Source organism: Pogoniulus pusillus, chromosome 29, assembly GCF_015220805.1.
Source record: "Pogoniulus pusillus isolate bPogPus1 chromosome 29, bPogPus1.pri, whole genome shotgun sequence".
NCBI classification, from domain to species: domain Eukaryota; kingdom Metazoa; phylum Chordata; class Aves; order Piciformes; family Lybiidae; genus Pogoniulus; species Pogoniulus pusillus.
This window is the reverse complement of record NC_087292.1, coordinates 18,799,141-18,820,792: the sequence shown is the minus strand read 5'-3', so window position 1 is coordinate 18,820,792 and position 21,652 is coordinate 18,799,141. Positions and strand designations below refer to the sequence as shown.

Sequence of the window (21,652 nt, the reverse complement as noted above, 5' to 3'; positions counted from 1 at the left end):
CACTCTCAGAGAGGGCAGATCAGGAGAAACCTTCCCTTTCCAAAAGCTTTCTGGTGCTTTCCCACACTGAACTGCATCATCCAGAGAAGCTGCTGCAGCACCAGTCAGATCAGTTAAACACAGAGCAATGCCTGGACTCACTGAACTTGAAGCAGCTGCAGGGCCCTTTCCCAAAAAGGCAGAATTATTGGAAAAAATGGAGCTGCTCCCTCAGCTCATCATTGCTGCAGACCTGTCTCCTAGGCTCATCATTTCCTCCCACAGAGACAGTAAGGATGGGAGATGTCCTGCCTCAGCTCTTTCAGTAAGTGCTATACGAACAGGGGCAGCTAGGAGATGGGAGTTTTCCTTCTTGGAGCTGCCAATGTCACGGCAGAGGACAGGTCAGTAGTTGATCTGCAGCTAGTCGAGACTTTAGCCCAACGTTTCTGTAGTGGTCAGTCAGGAGCCAAGTGACACTATCTGCCAAGCACAGCTCTGTACAGCTTCATTGAAGCAGATGCTCTGAGAGCAGGAGGGACACTTGCTTTGGTCCAAATCAATCTTCCTCAGTGCTTTCAGGCTCACTGCTATCCGCTACCCTCCCCTGACTATTTTTACCCACCTCCTCAAGGACTCTTACGTCCTCAGAACACCTCCAACTCACACCTAAACCTGCTTTTGCACTCTCAGCAGTGCACCCACTCACCATCAGCTGAGGGGAGCACACAGTTTTACAGAGCACCTGCTCAGTTTGCAAAGGGATAGCTGAGGGGGGGTGTAGCTGAAGAGCTCTCCAAACCCTGTGCCCAGAGGTTTGCATTTCCAGGATTCCCCTCGGGAAAACCTTAACGTAAGCTACAGGCTTGCTTCATGCCTGGTGTGTTCAACCACACGACCTGTGGTGACTCGTGACATGACAAACAGGTATCTGTAGCTGCACATCTTTTTAAGTCCTGCAATAACGTTTGAGTGTGGCACAACACAAACGCAGAGAACCAGTGGCTTCTACTACGGACCTGGGACGGTGTGTGTGGGCAAGCCTCTCTTCAAAGGAATGAGTAACTAGGTATTCCCACCCTTGGACACCGTGGATCAGCTCAGTCCGCCCAAGAGCTGAGCACGTAACAAAAGTGATGATTTTCACTACTGTGTGTGGTGTGTTTTCCCCACTAGCACATCACAGACAAGTCACAAACAACTGATAAATTTTTTTTATTATTCACTTTTTGAATTCTTTTACACTTTCCTGATTATTCTGTGTAAGGTGAAACTAGAACTGTTGAAAAGACATACACAAATCTAGTACATCAATAACCAGGTATTTCTTTTTGCTATACTATTCTCACAACCACGTGTGTGCTAGGCAATAGAACCGTCACAGAAGCAAACTTTAGGCAGAATACTGGTCAGTAAAAACAAAGCGAGGAGAGCTACCAGATATACAGACAGGCTCGGCTCCACATTCACTACTGCATTGATCAAGCGCCAAGTATTAACTGCACAATTTGTTCAGCTAGGAAAGGGGAGTTGTAAAATCAGTGCATGAAATTCTCTTCAGCAGACAGATGGACAAACATATGATCCTATCGCTAAGTGGAATGTGAAGGCAGGGGATGATACTGTGAGACTGAGAGGTGACTGCTCCTTATCTTTTCCACTGCATTATTCACGTAACTCTTATTAGGTTTAAGTTAATGGGACACGTTTGAAACATAACTAGGTGAGGACATTTGGAGATGAAATACTACAAGTGTTACACATGTGTAGGTCTGCATTCCATCACAACAAATGGGAAATCCTGAATATCTGAGCCAGGTCCTGGTACTACTGAAAAATGGCAGATGAGAGCTGAAGACTGCAACAGCACTGGCAGCTCTCAAACATCCCAGAGAGAAACCTGTTCTGGAGCAGGTCTTACCCACCATGCTGACATCACCCATCTCCAAAGAAAGGATGATGCATTTGTGGGAGTCCCAATAGCTTTAGTGAAGCTAGAACAGGTGACAGAGTCAAGGACGAACAGAGTCCAATGGGAAAAGGCCTACAGAGTGAATCAAGAGATGGCTTGGCAGATTACTTCAGGAGCTTTCAGGACAACTTCAGAATGGGAGTACCATGGAGATTTCCATTCACCTCAGAGCAAAACAATGCAAAAGTGGCAGACCCCTTCATGGCTATTGTCCAAACTAGTAAGGCCATTCAAAATAACTGAATCTTCTCCTATCACAAGTCCATGGCTGTGAGCCAAGAATTGTCACTACTGAAGAATATCTAAGGGTGTAATCAGGAAAGTTATTGCTGTGGAGGGGGCTTAGGCATGCATGTCATATGAGCACAAAAGCACTTTGAGGAGTCAAATCCCAGCTACCTGCCAGTGCCAGGAGTTTGGAGATCAAGCTGATAACTCTCCCACTGCACTTCTCCCCAACCCAAACCCCATCCTCAGAAAGACAGGATTGACAAAGTGAGCTTGGAATGGACGTGGGTGCCGCAGACCGGGTTACTAATGCTGACAGTATGCCTGCTGAGCTAATTCAGAGCAGTGCCACTAACTGGATGCCACACATTGATTGCTTCCCTTCTGTGCCCTGTGTCAGGACAGAGCCTCTAGAACTTTCTGTACAACTTTATGACAGAATTTGTACCTCTGCTGTTTTGGTGCCAAATTAAGCTTGCCAAGTAACAGGTTTGATGTTTATTTTCTACCAATGAGAGTTTTGTAAAGTCAACTGCAACCACAAAACCCCTGATCACAGTGTTCAGTTCAAAATATAAACTCGGTAATGGGAACTGCAAAGGGTTCAGAACAGGAAAGTTCAGAATGCCATTGGGATAACTGACCTCTGCGTGGCTACAGCAAACACCAGCCCACCCCTTGGACCCCCACAGAAGAGTTTGTTGCTACGTTGAGGTTGTGAAAAGTCGATGTACTATTTTTCTTGCTGTCACACAAAGGGATACATGTGTAGGATACAGGGTGACACTGAACACAGAGTGAAGCGTGACAGTCGTTAGTTCCTCTCCCTCCCCAGCGTCCCCCTCATCTCCCTGGTTTTTCCGACGTCCATAGCTGTAAGAAAAGACAAATCCATGTTTATGTGAAAGCACACAGCTGATACAGCTGTCAGACAGGGAAGGCAGTGTAATTAGCAGTAGCTGTGCAGCACTCTCAGCTAGGAGAACTTTACCGGTAAAGCTGAAGAATAAAGATGTAGAAAATGAGAACAAGTGAAAATCCAGCACAAGTCTGTAAACCCAGCACAAAGCTCCACTTTGGGTTACAAATAATCTCAGCTTGTTAAAGGGGGTACCAAGTGATTCTGGTTTAAACATGCCAATTCGAAGGTGTCTGGTTACAAAAACCAGTGCACTTAAGCCATACAGAAAAGGTTTTTAAGGCACAGAGCTACATGGAGTGCCCAAATGCCCAGTCTCACTTAGTGGAGCCCAGCAGCCTAAAAGAACAGTGAAACAGTGCCTTGAGATACTTACAGTGAGGTTGTCCCTAAGCAGCTGCATGATCAGAGTGCTGTCTTTGTAAGACTCTTCATTCAGCCGTGTCCAGCTCCGCTATCGCTTCATCGAATGCCTAAATACATGCAAGACAAAGCGCTGACACCCTGCTCTCCACAGCCCTTTCTGCGTTACAGCTTACACTTTTGCCACAAAAGCCTCCACCATTCTTCTGTCTCACCAAAGGAAGGGAATGCGAACCAAAGCGGGCAATTGTTTTAAACTAGATCCCAGTAGATTTAGATTGGATATTAGGAAGAAGTTCTTTACTGTGAAGGTTGTGAGACACTGGAACAGGCTGCTCAAGAGAGGCTGTGGACACCTCATCCCTGGAAGTGTTCAAGACCAGGCTGGATGAAGCTTTGAGTGGCCTGGTATATAGGAGTTGGAACTAGTGGATCTTTAGGTTCCTTCCAACTCAAACCAAGCTATGAAGTGAGCACCAGATTTGTACATGACCAGCAGGAACAGAAAAGTCTTCATTGAGGTCCAGATCAAAGCCCAGGACAACTGTACTGCCATGCCATCAGCATGCGCTGAAGAGGCAAGCACACTCTGTCTGCTGAAGAATGATTCACACACCTTGAGGCTGGGCTTGAAAACAACAGTTAAAGCAATACTTCCATGAAAAAATGAATGTCCTCACTGGTCTGAACTAGCAAGTAAAATACAGAGGCATCATTAAGTTGTTATGTATATGGTACATGAGTAAGCAAGAAAATGGAAGAGAAGGGCTTTTTGATGGTGGGGTGTGCAAGGTACTGGATTTCATTCCCCAAAGCACAAGAGATCAGGCATGTTCCACTACAGATTCCCAAAGGCATTCTTCCCATTGATCTGTTTACACATGAAAGCCCAGGCTGCAGTCTGAGAGTCCAAAGGCATCAGTAAGCGCTGTTCCTTCATTCAGATTTCAAACAGATGAAAGCACGTAACTAAGGAGTGCAGGAGTTGCAGCAGCAGCAGCTCGTATAGCATAGCACCACTCTGGCTGCACTTGCCTAAAGCTTATTGTTCAAGTGAGTACCAGACAATTTGAATGGATGCAAAAATCTCTGTTTGGAAGGCTCCAATCCTATTTTAGGGAGCACGTTAAGACAAAACTGACTAGCTGTTTGGTTTGGCACAGTCCATCACACCATCTCTTCTTGGTCCTCTGGAGAGAGGTGCACACGCAGGTACACAAGACACTTAGAGCTACAAGTGCAGCCACACTACAGGACACTGCCTATTTCCTGAAGCATTCAAATTTGAATAAATATTTAACTTTAGAAGCTCTATATTAATCCAAAGCATTTTACAATTTGACACAAGCACATACTAAGTGAATTACATGCCATAAGAAGGGCATTTTGTCTTTGCCCACAGTTCACTGGATCAACTGCACCAGCAAATTAGCTTTGCTTAAAGCCAGCTAACCTAGCAGCAAACATGCTGAGATGACAATAAAGATGACAGCGTTTTAGAGGAATTTGACCAGGAAAAGCATAATCATTCACAAAGTGCTACTGCAAACGACGTAATGACCTCTTTGTCTCTACAAACTTGGGTAACAGGAAGGTACTTACTGTCTTTGCCAGGTTGCAGGCTTTTTCAGGAGAATTTAGTATCTCATAGTAGAAGACAGAGAAATTTAGGGCCAAACCGAGTCGAATGGGGTGTGTTGCTGCATCTCTTTCTTGCTAATTTCAAATGCCCCTGGTAAGCTTGCTGGAGTTTGCTACCGTTGCTGCAAGAAGTCATTATAAGCTCATTAATCCACAGTACATCACTGGACTTCACAGGGAAAGTGATTATAATTATTCTTAGTCTAGATTATTGTGCCACCAGAAACTCATACAATTACATATGCACAGATGCTTCTTTCAGTGTTTTCAGATGTAAAAGCCTACCGCTGGTTGAACCATTAAGGCAGAAATACTTGCCCAGATAACACTTGACAAGAAATTCAGTTAACAGTTTAAGGGAGAGTAAAAGGAAACATAGTAACTTCCAACCCCTCCTAAACGCACACAAGCTCTGCCTAAGTCAGAGTGCGCTATGATTAACAGTCACTTCCAGCCGAGCTGAAGAACCAGGCAGTTCTACATAAGAGAACTAGACAAAACCAAGTGGGGTTCTGGGCTAGTTATGTTAACTGGAGGGTACATTTAGCAGCTAGGTCACAAACTCTGTATTTCAGTTTCAGAGGAGACAACCAGTTCCTTCCTGGCTAACTGGTACAATGAGCTCCAGATAGTGTCAGACTGAGTGTGCAAGGCACTAGACACTCACCAGGAACTGGTTTAATTGAGTTAAATTAGTAGTTTAAGGAAGAGATGGATATGGACAGGGAGAAAAAACACATTATCCAGGAAAAGGATTTTACAGTGCCAAATATGCTTGAGAAATCAGTCACTGAGGTCAGGAGCTCCAAGAAGAATTTGACTGGTTTGATGAACATCTGTCAATCACTTCTATTAATTCCAGTGAGTCTTTCTCTACAAGTGACTTGCACTGCACATACCTCTGATAATACAGAGCAGCAGCAAAAAGAAATAACAGTTCATGCTGGGCAGAAGAACACAAGTGTTTTTATACAGCAGAATGAGCGATTCCATCTGTACTTACTTTGCTTATTGTCCCCAGATGCCACCTCTGACAGGTACCTGTAGTAATCACCTTTCATTTTCAGATAGAAGACCTTGCTTTCTGGCTGTGTGGCATTGACAATAAGGTATTTATCAGGAGTTCCTGAGAAAGAAAACATCACTTTTTTTTTTGCCCAAGTCATAAAAACAATGTCTGCAACAGAGCCTTTGTTAAAATAACCACAAACTGTTGAAGCATTAACAGTGCCTTATGTACACTCACAGATGTGAATCCCTGTCTACTGTTGTCACAAATCAGAAAAACAGAAAGCCAAACCTGCTTGTATCTAACCGCGGGACATCAGACAGCTGGCTGTACTGAGCTGCCCTCAACTCACTCCTGCAGGACCTAATGGCTACCAGGGCTTAAGACTACACAGATTTTCCTTGAAATACACTGAGGCAAAACCTGTGTCCGCAGCCCAAGCTAAGAAAAAGCAGCAGCTTAACATTAGCACAAGTCTGGCCACTTTTGCTGCCACAAAGTAGTGAAATTATCCACACCAAATTGACTCTACCTGCAGCTCCAGCTGAAATGTGGCACAGTCAGCACATGTGCGTTCAGAAAGAGATGCAAAGACTGAAGACACTGACAGCACCTGCTCCAGACTGATCTTCAGTAACCTATCAGCCAATGAAAATAATCCCTCTCCTCTAAGTGAAAGAAATGCCAAAACCAGCTGGGAGAAGAAGTACACAGCTTCCTCGTCCCGAAAGGGTACTAAACAAGCTTCAGGACCTCAGCACTTATTAAGGCAAGAATTTAAATAGCAGGCCTTTCAGCAGGGACTCTCATCAGTGGTCCAGACTTGCATCTGTTTGCATGGTGACCCTCAGCTGAGGGTCTTCAACACTGCCTTGCTGGCTTTTTAATAGTAAAAAAAGCAAGTGTTCTCCTTTATAACCAATTCCCAAAGAAACAAACTAGGAGCTACAACTGGACCCAAGTATGTGGCTATGCACAATTATCCCCCTGCTAGGTGCTGCCAGCATCTACAGCACCAGTCAGCCTCCTTAAGCCTCTCTGAAGAACACTGCAGGGCTCACTCCTGTTATTTGTGCTGTCATGTTATTACCAGAACATCATTGCAGATATCCTGCAACTCAGCCTCAATCTTCTCACGATATTCTCTTCCCATCTGCTGTTTCTTCTCGTTCCTCTCTGTTTTCTGTTCAATGCTGGAAATGACACGCCAGGACGAGCGACGGGCACCAACCACGTTCTTAGTAGGCAACTGAGAGTAGAGTCCTTTCCTCGTTGGACAGTTCATGTCCTTGCTCAGTGACAGCCTTCATTGCAGCAGCCATGTCATCGTAGCGCTCAGCTTGCTCAGCCAGCTTGGCTTTCTGTACCAACTCACTTTTATCCATGGCTATCCTGTAATTGGCAGGGAACAAAAGTAGGGCCCCGTGACTGTCTGCACTGTGGAAGTCAATGCTGAAGGGTGAAGCAGAACCCACAGTCACTACTAAGTGGGAAATGCTATCAACTCTACTAAAGCAATGGGAAGGTTTCGTTCTAAGCACTCATTAGATCTTCTGCCGAGTACCTATCAATTCTATGTGTAACCATCTATCATAATCCTGAAGTATTATTCTTAGATAGGCACCAAATTCACGTTGGCACCAAGCACAGCACATTGAATAGGTTCCCTGTGGAAATCTCCCTCCTTTCCTATACTGGCCACAACTCAGCCTGGAAGACAGTGCATGTTCTAACCCAGAAGCCACCAGTTTGTCTTGGTTTGGGTTTTTGTCTTTTGTTTGGAAGCACTGAAGTACTGGACAGCTTCACCTGACAGTTCATCTCACACAGTACAGGACATGTTTCAGTGGGATTTAAATAAACCACACCCAGTAAAGCTGCAGCCATTGGCAACTATGGAAAGCACAAATGGCACCATTCTGCCAGAGAACTGGATTTTATACAGGCATGAACCTACCAGTACTGGCCAGAAGGACTGCAGTCAGCTTGGGTTTTTCAAACCTTTTTGATAACATTGACATTCACAAAACCCAAATGGGACATGGCCCATGGGATGGTCATTACTGCAAAGCTAACAGTTTACACTTGTTTATCATTTCTGATAATGCAGTCTAGCCAAGAAGCAAGAAAAAGAAAATCACATGACCACAAGGCCCTTGAAGAGCTTCAGCACTGCAAGTTGAAGCTAGTAAGGAATGTGTTGGTGAGACAGCATGAGTGGTGTCTACTTGTACAAGGCAACTGCTAACATGCAGCTCCCTCAGTCATTGGGCTACCAGCCTCATACTCAAGCACCTATGGTCAGGCTTAGAGGGAAATTTCAGTTTTCTTTGCCTTTATCCAAGTAAGTGGATCTCAATACCTGACAAGCTCTCAGACACCCCAAATGAATCTGTAAGATTTCTTCAGGTGCATATGTTCACTTTCAGACAGACCCAAAACTGTTAATCTTGTTAGCACTGAGCATGATGCTCCTCTCCCACTCCCTAAATCCCAACTAGCACTTTCACTCTCCACAGAAGTTTCCAGGCTGAAACTTAACAGCCTAAAACCAACTTCTAAAAGAACAATAAAAAGCAACAAGCACAGTCAGTTTGCAACAATCTTTCACAGGCTCTCTTCAAACTCAAGCATCTACAGCCGAGTTAAAAGACCCAACAGGATGACAGCCATCACTGTACCTTTTCCCTGGCTCTGTCCTTTGAAGATACCTAGTCTCGCAGACTCCTGATGGAAAATGTCTTGGATGCACTGCTCAGCTTGTATTTTAAACCAAGCATCACCTACCACACCACTGCAGGTAAACTAGGCCCCTGTATTAACTCCTCAACCAGGACAATGAGATGCAGACTCAAATTCCATCACCTGTACAAGCACTTTCAGAATTTGCTACTGCCAAAGACAGAGTCCTAACTACAAAAGTATTTTGGGATGACCATATTCAATCTCTCCATCTGGAGATATTCCACTTTAGCCCAAAAGGAAAAATCACCCAAGATATTAAGCCAAACATTGTTACATCACATCAAAGCTCTTAAACCCAGCAACCAAATGTCCTACATTTGCAAGACACCCTCACTCCTCGTGTTTGATACTTCATGGATCTAACCTAATACATCCACCCATGTAAGGCCCTCAGTAATGACATACAATGCTTAAGTCAGGCTCTTGGGAAGAGAACAGACCTGTAAGCAATGCTGGGCTACAGCTTAGCTCCATTTCAAATACTGCATTTAAAATACTGGATTCTGGCACCTATTAAAAGGTGACACAGACTTCAGATCAAAGCCCTCCAGAAGACAGACTGTGGGTAGCAGTGTAACAAGTTCCTCTAAGGAATGATACATTTAGCTCTGTCTTCCTCAAGAGGCTTTTCTATGGGAATATGCTCTATTGACATTGGCTTCTACAGCTTTATCAAAAGGACAGCTCCTGAGGATGGGAAGGGATTAGTGCTGTTTGTGGTGTGATTTTCCTTCTCCCTACTCTGAAGTGTATCTCAGAACTGACACCTCACAAGCCTAATGAAATCATCAGACCATTTACCTTTGACAGAACCCATCCTACTCTTCACTGTGGTGTCTTTATCACACCTTGTAAATTCAGCACTAAATTTACACCATGTGCTTATTAATGCAGGAAGTAATTTGTGAGTGGTATTTCTCTACCCACCCTCTAAAGCCTTCACGTGAACAAAGTACACCTGAAGAATGCTCTTTATGTTATGAGGGGCAGCTTTAAACGACCAAACATTTAAACAAAGCTGATTCAGTGCTGCCTTTCAGCCTACACAGCTTCTGGAGGCATTTCTATTGCAGCTGCCTTATCTCTTCTTCTCATGGAACCTGACTACTATGTAGAAAACGCCTGCCGCTTGACATCCAAAGCAGAGCAGCTCCAACAGAGTTTACATTTTGCCACTGAAAGGTCAGTTTTATTTTTGATCTGCACTTTGCCAGCAGTAGTCTCATCCGCAGACAAGCTGGCCCTGCAGAACTCCATTTACAAACAACATGGTTTAGTTTAGATGTGGTGCAGTCTGGTTTATCTAGCTCGCTAACATATTTATCTTTAGATGCAAGTCATTTCACAGCAGTCGGTAGGTTCATATAAGGACGCACGAAAGGAAATGGCAGAAGGAACTGCAAAGGCATAAAGACACAGTGGATAAAAGAGATCTACAACCAGTTTAACCCATCAACTATACAGGCAAAACCACTGGCACAAAGCCATTAGAATGTTGCTTCACATCAAACAACCTTTCTCCAGTTAATGTAAATAAATTATAAATGTAACTCAAATCAGTTCCTGCAAGATGAAGTTCCTCAGAACTTCACTAGCTTAACAAATTAAGCATACAGGAACCCAAGTTGTTTAGATAGTCCTCAACATCTGTACTGCCGCAGGTTTGCTGTGAAACAGAGTACAACTCAGTAACAGAGGTTTAACACAATCTCCAACACAGTAAGAAAAATCATTGCCCACACCAAAGTATCTGCCATCAACAGCAAGCCCTACCATGATTTCATTCACAGGGAAGTAAGACTTTGAAATCCTTATTTTGATTCTCCACTGCTACCTTGTTAGAAGCCATGGAGAGAGCTTTGCAGAGCTAATGCTGGCTTGAGCTCAAAAGAGGGAAGTGTTTGCCAGAAGGAAAAAGATACAAGGAAAGGAGTGAGTTTGAAGAGGCAAAAAAGCAACCTATCAGTTATAACTGGTCCCCTCCCACAGAGGAGATGAAAGTCATGCTCTAACAATGGATCAGTGTGCCACAGTCTCAAACAAGCAAAGCCTACAGCTAAAAGTACTCCCTAGGCCACAAACAGAAGCCATCTCACAAAAGGTTACCTGCAGCTAGGAGCAAAACACAGAGGTGACAAACAGAAGAACCAACAGGGATGAATCTATTCTAGCACTAAGGATGCCATGCCATGTTGGCAAGAGGGAGAGGGGTGGGGATGATGAAAAGGGAGCATAGATGCAGCCCACAGCCATGGAGGGGTCCTGAGAGCTGCCCATTCCCAAGCAGAAGTGTCTCTTATTAGATATGTTATCCACCTTCAAATTCCTAAGACAATGTCTTCTTAGAAATCTGCACACCACCAACTCAGCAGCCTTCCGAAAGAAGTGGCTGGACACTGTTTGCAGTAAGGAATGCCAACCCTCTAGGCAGCAGTCCACAGCTGCTGGTACCAGCCGCCAGAGATCTGCACCATCCCAAATCCCACACAGCAAAATGTTAATTTTCTAAATTATATTTTTCTCTATCACCCACACAGGCTTTAGGACATCTTTCAATCTCTCTTACCACCACAAAACCGCATGAATGAAGGTACTAGAAGTTACAAGTGCCTACTCCTCCTACAAAAAAAGTGCTTTACACCTCTGAGGACAAGACCTCAAACACCCTTAGAAAGCATCAAAGGTGGAGGTCAGAGCTGTACATGCTCAGTCTGCAACTGCCTTTGTTACTTTCAGTAGACACTGCCAGTAAAAAGACGATGGGAATGAAACCATCCCTGGGAACAGCAACTGAATCTTTCTGCTCACAGATCTTTTCAGGAGTGGCCTGGACTGGCTCTGGAGGGTTTACCATCTCAGAAACAGCCAAGGAGTAAAACATACAGATAATGTTCTTCAGCAGGAGCTTGAGAACTACCCTCTTACTTCTCAGCAGTTGCTACAGCTGCTTCAGAGCCACCATTGCTTCCAGCCTGCAGAAGATGTTTTAGGACAAAGCCAGAACAGATCAAGAGCAACTGTGTTTAACAGTCTTGCAGGAAATCAAATGAGAACTGACACCAAAAAAAAACAAATAGGGGCTTATATAATGTATTGAACTGACAGGACAATACCAATAAGCCCACACTGGCCAGAAGTCTGCTGCTCCTGATGACCTGTTCCTCTGATGCTAATTAAGTCATTGATTTTTGTGGACTGTTTTTATAGCAAGCCTGAGAGTCCTATCAGGCAAACACTTCCACTTTGTAAAAACAATGGCGAGCAAGCAGTGTGGTGACTGGTTTGACACACTGGTCCCTCAGGAGGCAAGCAGAGATGTGGCCTAACAGACCTGCGCACTGCACTGTAAGCAAAGTGTCAGACCAGAATTTGGCAATATGGGATGGAATCACACTTCCAGACCCAGCGCCTTTCTAAGGTCACTCAACTTCGATAAGAAAGGCAGCAGAGTGGTAGAGAATCCTGTAGCTCAATCTTCTCACCATGTGTGAACACACCCTTGTTTCATTTCTGGACAGGCAGCCTCATTCTGAAATGAGTCATTCAACCGGAGCTAAATGGTTAATTCAAAGGACATTTCCTGTATTTACAGTGAAAGACCTTTAGAGATCCAGTTTCCTAAACAAATGGAAAATCCTTCCTCCAGAGCTCAGGTACAACACATGCTGTCTACATGGTGTAGATGGCATTCACCAGCATGCAGACATTCTTTACACAGGAAAGGAATCAACCTCTTCAATAGCATTCAGGGACCCTTCCTTGCGTTATCATAAACTCAGGCATTTCATTTTATTAGTTGTGCCTCTCAGTTTTAGTTCTTTGAAAGCTTATCACACACCTGTTAAATTACTGATTAGACTACTGCCTGCTAAGGTGAAATTGTCCACAAGCTGTCCACAAGCCTTGAGTGTACAACAAGTTCAGTAAAATATACTGCAAACAACGAGAGAAGGAAAAATTCACTTCATAGTTGTGATATTCTTGCTGACCTTGTGCAGCACTTAACTGAGCCTCCTCTGCATCTGCTCATTAACAGCAGGCCCTGGCCTTCAACTCAAATCTATGTGCAAACATTCAGATAAAATTCACATTCTATGATGCCCATACAGATGGCTTCTAGTCTCTATAAAAACACAATGAAATTGTGACAAGTAACCCCAGCCTGCAGGAATACCAACACCTTGTCTGGGCAAGCTACACTTAGTGACAGTAGCCTTGTTCATTTAGCCTTAAAGGCACTGAAAGAAGGGAGTGCAGGCTTGACAAGGACTGCACTGCCGCACACCTCTGGCACTTCACACAGGACCAGCTGAGGTGGAAACAAGCCTCAAATTCTATACTTACAATATACTTACATGGTAACACCCTTTCTGTTCCAACGAGTAGAATTTTTGGCTAGAGTCCATTGTGGAAATAAGAAGTTATCCCCAAACAGCTTCCCCAGGCATAGCGTTCATGCCAAGCTAATGGATTCATATGACAGGGTAAATCACTTTTGTTAATGATAAACTGATGGTATTTGTACTCCAGGGTGGGGCAAAAAGTAGGCCATACACCGTGTTCTCCCAGCCCACAGAGCCAACCACGTCCTAAGCTCACACTCCAGCAGAGTGGGCAGCAGGTTGAGGGAGGGGGATTCTGCCCCTTGGATCCACTCTGCTGAGACCCCACCTGCAGTGGTGGGTCCAGCTCTGGAGCCCCCAGCATAAGGACATGAAACCATTGGAGTGGATTCAGAGAAGGCCATGAGCATGATCCAAGGACTGGAACCCTGTGAAGACAGGCTGAGAGAGTTGGGGTTCTTCAGCCTGGAGAAGAGAAGCCTCCAGGAAGACCTTAGAGCAATCTTCCTGTGCTTGAAAGAGGCTACAGGAGAGTGTCTTTTTACAAAAGCCTGCAGTCACAGGACAAGGGGCAATGGTTCCAACTGGAAGTTGTTTAGATTACACGTTAGGAAGAAATTCTTCCCTATGAGGACGGTGAGGCTCTGGAACTGGTTGCCCAGAGCAGCTGTGGAAGCTCCAACTCTGGAAGAGCCCAAAGCCAGGCTGAATGGGGTGCTGAGCAACCTGGTCTAGAGGTGTCCCTGCCCACAGCAGGGAGCTTGGACTAGATGATCTCTAAAGTCCCTTCCAACTCAACCTATTCTATGACTTCCACACTCGAGACACTACTGTAACACCTGGCCTTACTGGGAAGTATCAGGATACCAGACAGATTACAGTACTTTTATACCTCAATATTCAAATAATTATTTATTTAACTCTTCTGCATCTGAGTCTGTTCACATGCAGCACAAAAAGCTGCACACTGGCAAAGTCCTGCTTCAAGAAAAATACACCAAGAAAACCCACCAACAAAAAACCACCCAACCAAACAAGACAAAACAGACTCAACATCAAAACAGCAGAAATCAGAACATGAGGTACTGACTAAAGAGGTTGAGAAAACTGCACTAGGCCACTTCTGTGCAAACCAGTCTATCAATTCATCAGTACCAATTTAATAAACAAAGTATCACAGACTGTATTTTCACAGCCCTTTGACATGAAAAGTGAAAAGCCACCTGCAGTCTTGTTTTCTATTCTAGACTGATGCATCATTATTATTTTAAAACAAAGGTCTTTCTTTCATACAGTAGTATGAAGCTATCTGTCCTGAGCTGTCCTTACAGTCCTGTGTAATGACAAATATTCCTACAGTCACTGAAGGTGCAAACCCGTACAAATACTGTCAAACTCTGATATTTTTATGTAGGAATTTAGATTTTATGGTGTTGCATGAGGTGCAGTTTGTTTTTCTACCACTGGAAAGTTATTTTATCTGTTAATAAAGAATTTAGCTGAGAGCAACCCTATTTATATTGTGATCTCTCTATGACAGTTGTTTCTGCTCCCACATGCGGACACAGTGACTGTCATACAGTTATCAGCCCAATTAATACCTGCTTAAAGATACCTCAAATAAAACCTCTGGTGGTTAGTTTCGGGTTACTGCAGAGTCTTTTTGTAGGCTGCGGCTGGCTTGAAGAAACCTCTCTAAACGCACATCTATTTCCAAATGGGACACAAGCGGTTCAAAACTGGGAAATAATAAAGTTACTGTGTTTCATTTTGAAAACGTTACATTTCCGTGATCGCCTTCGGTCTTACGTGAGCAGCTCCACACCAACCGGCCGTGAAACGGCACTTCCCTCTCCGGCGGAGCAGGGCCCGGCGTGTCGGCTGAGCACCCGAGCTCCTGCCTTTGTGGAGCTCCGAGGGGGGACGCCCCCGACCCCCTCCCGGGTTTGGGGTGGTGAACGCAGAAGCGGTCTGTGACCGGCAGCGGCCTCGGCGCGGAAGGGCTGCCCTTGCCTTTCTTCCTCAGCCGCCGAGCACCGTGACCCCCCGCCTCGGCCGTTCGGTACAGGTGTGCGCGGCCAGCCTCCGCCCTCCAGGGAGCCGGGTGACTTCACCCAGGGCGGGGCAGGGCCGGGCGCTCGCCCGAAGCGGTGGCGCCGCCCGCTCCGGCTGCATGGCGGCAGCCCGAGGGAGGGTCACACCGTTTACTTGGAGTGGGGAGGAGGGAGGCAAGGCCCACGACACTCTCCCCCCACCTCCCCCTCCCGCGCGGGGATCTCCCCGGAGGCAGATCCCGCGGCCTGGCGCGGTTTCCGAGGCTCCGCCCAACCGCCGGCCCTGCGCGGGTGCCAACCGGCGGGGAGGAGCGGACCCGGCCAGGCGCGGGGGTGTGGGGCAGGCCGGGAACCCTCCCCCGCACGCTCCCGGGGGACCGCGGCGGTGCGGCCCGAGCCTAGCGACCGGTAGAAGGCAGAAGGGGTGTGTGAGAGAAAAGGGGCATGAACCCAGGCAGCGAGCGGGAGCCGTGGGGAAGGGGCTGGGTCCCTCACCTTGCGGGGGCGGCAGCAAGCGCGGCCTGGATCCCGGCTGGCGCGGCGATGGCAGCGCGGCGGCCTCCCGGAGCACGCACACACACCCTGCGGCGCTGCGGCCCGCTTCCGCCGCCGCGCCACGCCCCTTCCGGCGCCAGGGGGCCGCCCCGCCCCCTCCCCCCCGCGCCGGCCGCCGGCGCCGGCCAGCACCGGGTCGCTATGGCAACAAGCGGGGGCGCGGACCAAGCCCGCCGCCACGGTGGCAGCTGGCCCTGCCGCCTTCGCCTGGCGTTTAGCCAGGGGCTCAGCCCTGCTCACCCCAGCGGCACAGACGCTCTCCCCGGTGTCCGGCAGAGAGGGCTCGACTTGGCCGGAGAAAACGGCGGCTCTTCTCAGCGCGGCACTCCGGTGCTCCGAGAAGCTGAGGGGCCGTGAGATACCCTGCGCAAGCCAACAAAAGGGCTGGTTGTCCTGTCACACTTCGGCACCCTTCGGGCTGCGGCCGGCCTCTTTGTCCCGTCTGACCTCGCTTCACACGCGTGGGGCGAGCCCCGGTCAACACCCGCCACGCTCAAAAGGCGGGGTGCGTATGGAGGGGCGAGAGTTGCTCCGGCTGCTCCCTCCCTTGCAAGAGGACAGCGTTTCTGGGGGGTCTTGCCATCTGTCACTGCTGCTCTCTGACTGAACCGCACCGTTTGTGCAGGTCGCAGTGGGTACCCTTCTTGCTCTGCATCTTAGATGTGAAAGTTCACAAATACTGCAAGGTCACCTCTGAACACTTTTAGCAGTGGCTGCTCCATACGATTGAAATCGGCATGTTTTGGTTGAAAGAATCAAGATTCTTATCAACTAGATAACTTTACGTAGCTGTTTGTAAATGACATTTACTAGAGAAATGTCGAGAGAGCATTTCTGAGGCCATGAGGAGAAGTCTAGCTTGGTCCTCCAAGAACGACTCCGAGGAAAGAGCTCAGCTGTGTAGCGCAGGTAACCCTTTGGGTGAGGAGTGACTGCGCACCCCCCACGCTGCTCCCACCTCTCAGATTTACAGCAGCACCACATATCAAAGCATTATTACTGGGGCTGAAGGGCACTCTTCAGCTACACTACCCTAGAGTCCATTTTTCGCTTATGCTTTCCAGATACAGTTCTGCTTCTGTCAAAGCCACCGTCAGATTCCTTTACAGTGGATGGAAGGACTTCATTAGTGTCTTGGGTTCTAATTCAAATTCCAGAGACTCTAATAATTTGATAGACCCAATAACAATTTGTAGAGTGCCCTCTCCTCTTCCCCCTCCTTTCCCAAAGACAGGGATTAGATATAGGGAGAGAGAGAGATAAGCACACCCAAATAAATCAATCTCACTGGATTTGGAAGTTAAAGGAAAAGTTTAACAATAACTTAGAAAGGTATTGGAGGTAGGGAGGTTTACAAAGGATGGGGAAGGAAAAATAGAAAAATACAAAAAGGTGCAAATTCAAACCCGAGTGTGTGATGGTGGCTTTGGCTGCCTCGTGGTGTGCTGGTATGCAAGCAGAGCTGTGGGAGTGTGAGTTTCTCACCTTGCTGCCTACTCTAAGCTCATCACTGCCCCTGCCCAGGTTGTCACAGCTAATGCCGCCATCACCTAGTGAGGTGCACTCAGTTCCCTCCATATTGCGCCTCCAGTTCGAGCAGACCAAGTGCTAGCTGTCACTTATGAAGTGTTTGCTATCCTTAGCTGGTATTTTTAGGCCACACATTCTCCATCACACTGTCCCAGGTAGTGCAGTTCAGCACGGTGCAGTGGACAGAGGAGAAAGTACCACCTTCTGCTTGTATAGGGTGCGCTGCTTCTTCTGCAGCTGGTCCCTGTGTGGCCAGAGGCCGCTGAGAGACATGTGTTAATGGTACAGAGCACTCCTGCTGAGCACTTCTTACTCTCTGATCTTCCCAGTCCTTGTCTGCCTGCTCCAGTGCAATGCATCCTGCAGTTTCTCCAGGCAGGGGGATGTGAAGTCTGGAGCTAGCACCAGACCTTGGCTCTGTAACATGTTGCAACAGCAGCGACTGTTGTCAACGTTACCTTTCAGTCCCATCAGTTTGGCACATCTCAAAGGATCTGAGACAAGAGATCCAGAACTTTGTGAACCAACAGCCATTGTCCTCAGGAACGAGCCTTGATCACGAAATAGACAGCCCCTGCCCTGTCTCCTCCAGTGGACAGCCACAGTGCTCTGTGTTTTCCCAGAGACATGTTTTCAGGTAACCTAAGTGTGATATAAATTGATATATGGCTTTTGCAGCTGGTCAGCTTTAACCTGGCACTGCTCTGGGGCAAGGGCAGAATGGCTGCACTGAGGGCATGCTGGTTGCTGTGCTCACCAAGGAGCTGCAAGGAAGGAAAACACAAGATTCTGCTGCAAGGAGACAGCCCTGTGGCCGAGATGGATCCCCCTTCGTAGAGAAGCAGGTCATTACAGGAACAGGGGGGACTAAAGCTCTCCCCTGGCTACAGCATAGGCTTCACCTTTAGAAGAAGCCTCTCTGCAGACAGCTGGCCTCTGTAAGGACAATTTGTTCCTGTCTTTCTGAATCTGCTTTCACTGCAGAGGAAGGATTCCAGTCTAGCTCCTCTAGCATTAAGTCCACCTAGCATCAATGACCGTTAAAAGAAGCGAAGCGACCTTCCTGTGGAAGGTGTCCTGCTGCCGAGCCAGCAGGGTGGCTCTGTGCCCAGTAAGAGCAGCGACGATAAGAGAAGCTGTTTCCAGCAGATGGCACAAGAGCTGGAGCAGCTGCAGCGGCTGCTCTCGACCCCGAGAAACTTGCTCTCAGGTGGCTGGTTCCTAGCACAAAAAAAGGTAGCCTGTGTAGCAAAATAGTGTAATTAAATCGATACATTTAGGTCCAGAAACAAAATCCCGGTGAGTGGCTCGACGTTTGCAGCTGTTCCGGTCGTTATTGACTGAAAGCAGGCGGTGCCAGATGCTGCGGGTACCAGAGGCGAGCGGTTGATGGCACTGCACGATCACAGTCCCTGCGGTTACCGTCTCCTTGGCTACGCAGCAGCCTTCCTCTTACCAAAAAGGGCAGGTGCTGCACTCTCACGCTGTAGGACATCCACTCACAAACGTAATCGCTACCTACTAAGTATCTCCGTTCTCTTGGTCCTTCTGTTAGCCGCATTCCCTGCTCCTGTGTGTGCAGGTGTGCAGCCTCCGTATTTTGGTTCCGGAGCTGTCTCTCACAGCTCACTACGTAACGCACTAGGGTGAAGGACTCCAAATGGGACTGGCGGAGAGTGATTCTGACAGCTGCCACAGCTGCGCTGCTGGAACTGGTGGCTGGGATGGCCAGCAGAAGCCTTCTCCGTGCATTCATTTCATCATTTGTAGTGCCTGGTTGTGTGCTGCTTTGAACTGAACATGGAGATAAGAAGGAAGCTTGTAAAATCATAGAGTCATGGAATCATAGAAATCACTAGAATCAACCAGGTTGGAAGAAGACCTCCAAGATCATCCAGTCCCAACCTAGCCACCCAGCCCTATCCAGTCAACTAGACCATGGCACTAAGTGCCTCATCCAGTCCTTTTCTTGAAGACCCCCAGGGACCGGGCCTCCCACCACCTCCCTGGGCAGCCCATTCCAATGGAAAACAATCAGATGGGGGATTTTTTTGTTGTTGTTGGTTAGAGGTTTTTTTGTTTAATTTTATTTTTATTTCCCCATTAATATTTCTGTAATAGGAAGTAAAAAGAGTCCAACGGGACAATTTCATGCATGTCTTATGTTTTCTGTGACATTACAGACAGATGTGATGAAGTTAAAACTAAAATTAGGGTTTAGCTAGAATTAAATTTACAGACAAAGTGGGATCAGGGATAAATATCTTGCATAGGACAGAATATTAGCATTATTACTTAACTTTACTTAAACCAACATTTAAAGCAACAAGCAACAAGTTTTCCTTATGGCCCCACCAGCTAAATTTTAGACTAAACAATACTTTGTTTGGGCATCTTTCCAGTTGTTTCTTCTGTCCCCAAGGAATGCGAGTGGCTTAGTACACTTTTCGGTTAAATGCAATTAGGACTGAAGTCAAACTGCTATTTTAACTTGAAGGTGTTTTAAAGGTCTGAAGGTGACTTTAGAGAAGGCAGCTCAGAGCATACTTGCAAAGCAGCAAAGTGAAGTCTAAGAAGTAACTGTGGGAGTTTGAAAAATATAAATGACCTAAATACTGTAAATTAGCATGAGAAATACGGGTAGAATAAATGTCCTTGGGAGGATGGGTATTCAGCTGCAGGAATGTAGTTTTGGCAGCAGTGTCCCAGTCAGAGAAAGCTATTTCTGGGGAAATGCATTGAACTCTGGGTCATAAATTCAAACTTAGGTAATTTATGTTCAGCTCATAAATTCTGGCAGGGTGAAAAAAAAGAAAAGCAGGAAATTGAACAGAATGGATTGCTGTAAATTTTTGCAGCCACTGATGACCTGTAAAGCTGTCCTGCATGTCTGATGCCAGGTAATGCCCAAAACCAACCCAAGCCAAGGAACAACAGCAAGCCCTTCAAAGCTGCCAGCTCATAACCTTACAGAAATCCAGTTTCAAAGCAGCATGTCAAGAGAAGTTTGAAGAGCTACCTTCCCAGACCCTACCCTCTATTTATTAGCTGTTTCTGACAAACCCTAAAGAGAGTCCAAATTTTTTTAGCTGCATGACAAATGTTCACTTCATGGGAAACTCCGACGGTCAGGAAACACTGACACTGCTCCATTTTCCTGCCTTCCCTTTCTTTTTCTCCTCTTGCTGTTTAATACCAGTCTGCCGTGGAGATCACAGTATCCACAGTATCACCAAGGTTGGAAGAGACCTCACAGATCATCAAGTCCAACCCTTCACCCACAGAGCTCAAGGCCAGACCATGGCACCTAAGTGCCACGTCCAGTCCTGCCTTGAACAGCTCCAGGGACGGCGACTCCCACCACCTCCCCGGGCAGCCCATTCCAGTGTCCAATGACTCTCTCAGGGAAGAACTTTCTCCCTCACCTCCAGCCTAAATCTCCCCTGTGTGCAGCCTGAGGCTGTGTCCTCTTGTTCCTGGTGCTGGCCACCTGAGAGAAGAGAGCCAACCTCCTCCTGGCCACAACCACCCCTCAGTAGTTGTAGACCAGCAATAAGGTCCCCCCTGAGCCTCCTCTTCTCAGGCTAACCATCCCAGCTCCCTCAGCCTCTCCTCGTAGGGCTGTGCTCGAGGCCTCTCCCCAGCCTTGTCGCACTTCTCTGGACACGCTCATAGCATCTCAATGTCCTTCCTAAACTGGGGGGGCCCGAAGAACTGAACACAGCACTCAAGGTGTGGTCTAACCAGTGCAGAGTACAGGTGCAGAGTGACCTCCCTGCTCCTGCTGGCCACACCATTCCTGATGCAGGCCATGATGCCACTGGCTCTCTTGGCCACCTGGGCACACTGCTGGCTCACTGTTCAGGTGGGTATCAATCAGCACCCCCAGATCCCTCTCTGTCTGGCCGCTCTCCAGCCACTCTGAGATCTTCCAAGCCAGTATCAGTTCCAAGGCTGGACGCCTGGGGCTCACAGATCTCCAGCTCCCTCACAACCAGCTATCTTCTAGGTCCCTTTGAAGTCCTGAATTCTGCTGGAAAAGTAGCTGTAGAAGAAATTCTCCTCCACTTCATAATTAGAGTTAGGCCCGTTAAGATTTTGGCAATGTTTCACTCCTCATCAGGTGCAGGATTGATGGACGACTTCATGGTGAGTTGCAGCCAAAGGAGAAACCTCCATTTGGCAGGAAGATGGATCCCTTTGGGGTTTGGTGAGATCAGCTTAGATAAGCCTGGGCCCCTTATGGCAAACCAGGGGAGAAACTTTGCACTTATACACAGAGTGGTGGAGGTCCTTAGTACAAAGCGCAGGGAA

The 21,652-nt window shown here is 47.1% G+C and overlaps 1 protein-coding gene across 1 annotated transcript; it reads right to left on the bottom strand.

The window, feature by feature from the left end:
* Positions 1-1,185: 1,185 nt before the first annotated feature.
* Positions 1,186-15,874, bottom strand: YWHAB (tyrosine 3-monooxygenase/tryptophan 5-monooxygenase activation protein beta). Its single transcript, XM_064167784.1, is given in 11 exon segments — positions 1,186-3,036; positions 3,038-3,052; positions 3,475-3,537; positions 3,539-3,571; positions 5,064-5,161; positions 5,164-5,192; positions 5,194-5,224; positions 6,106-6,333; positions 7,192-7,351; positions 7,353-7,503; positions 15,749-15,874. Coding segments are annotated over 10 exon segments (954 nt in total). The 5' UTR covers positions 7,497-7,503; positions 15,749-15,874; the 3' UTR covers positions 1,186-2,883.
* Between the last annotated feature and the right edge of the window lie 5,778 nt (positions 15,875-21,652).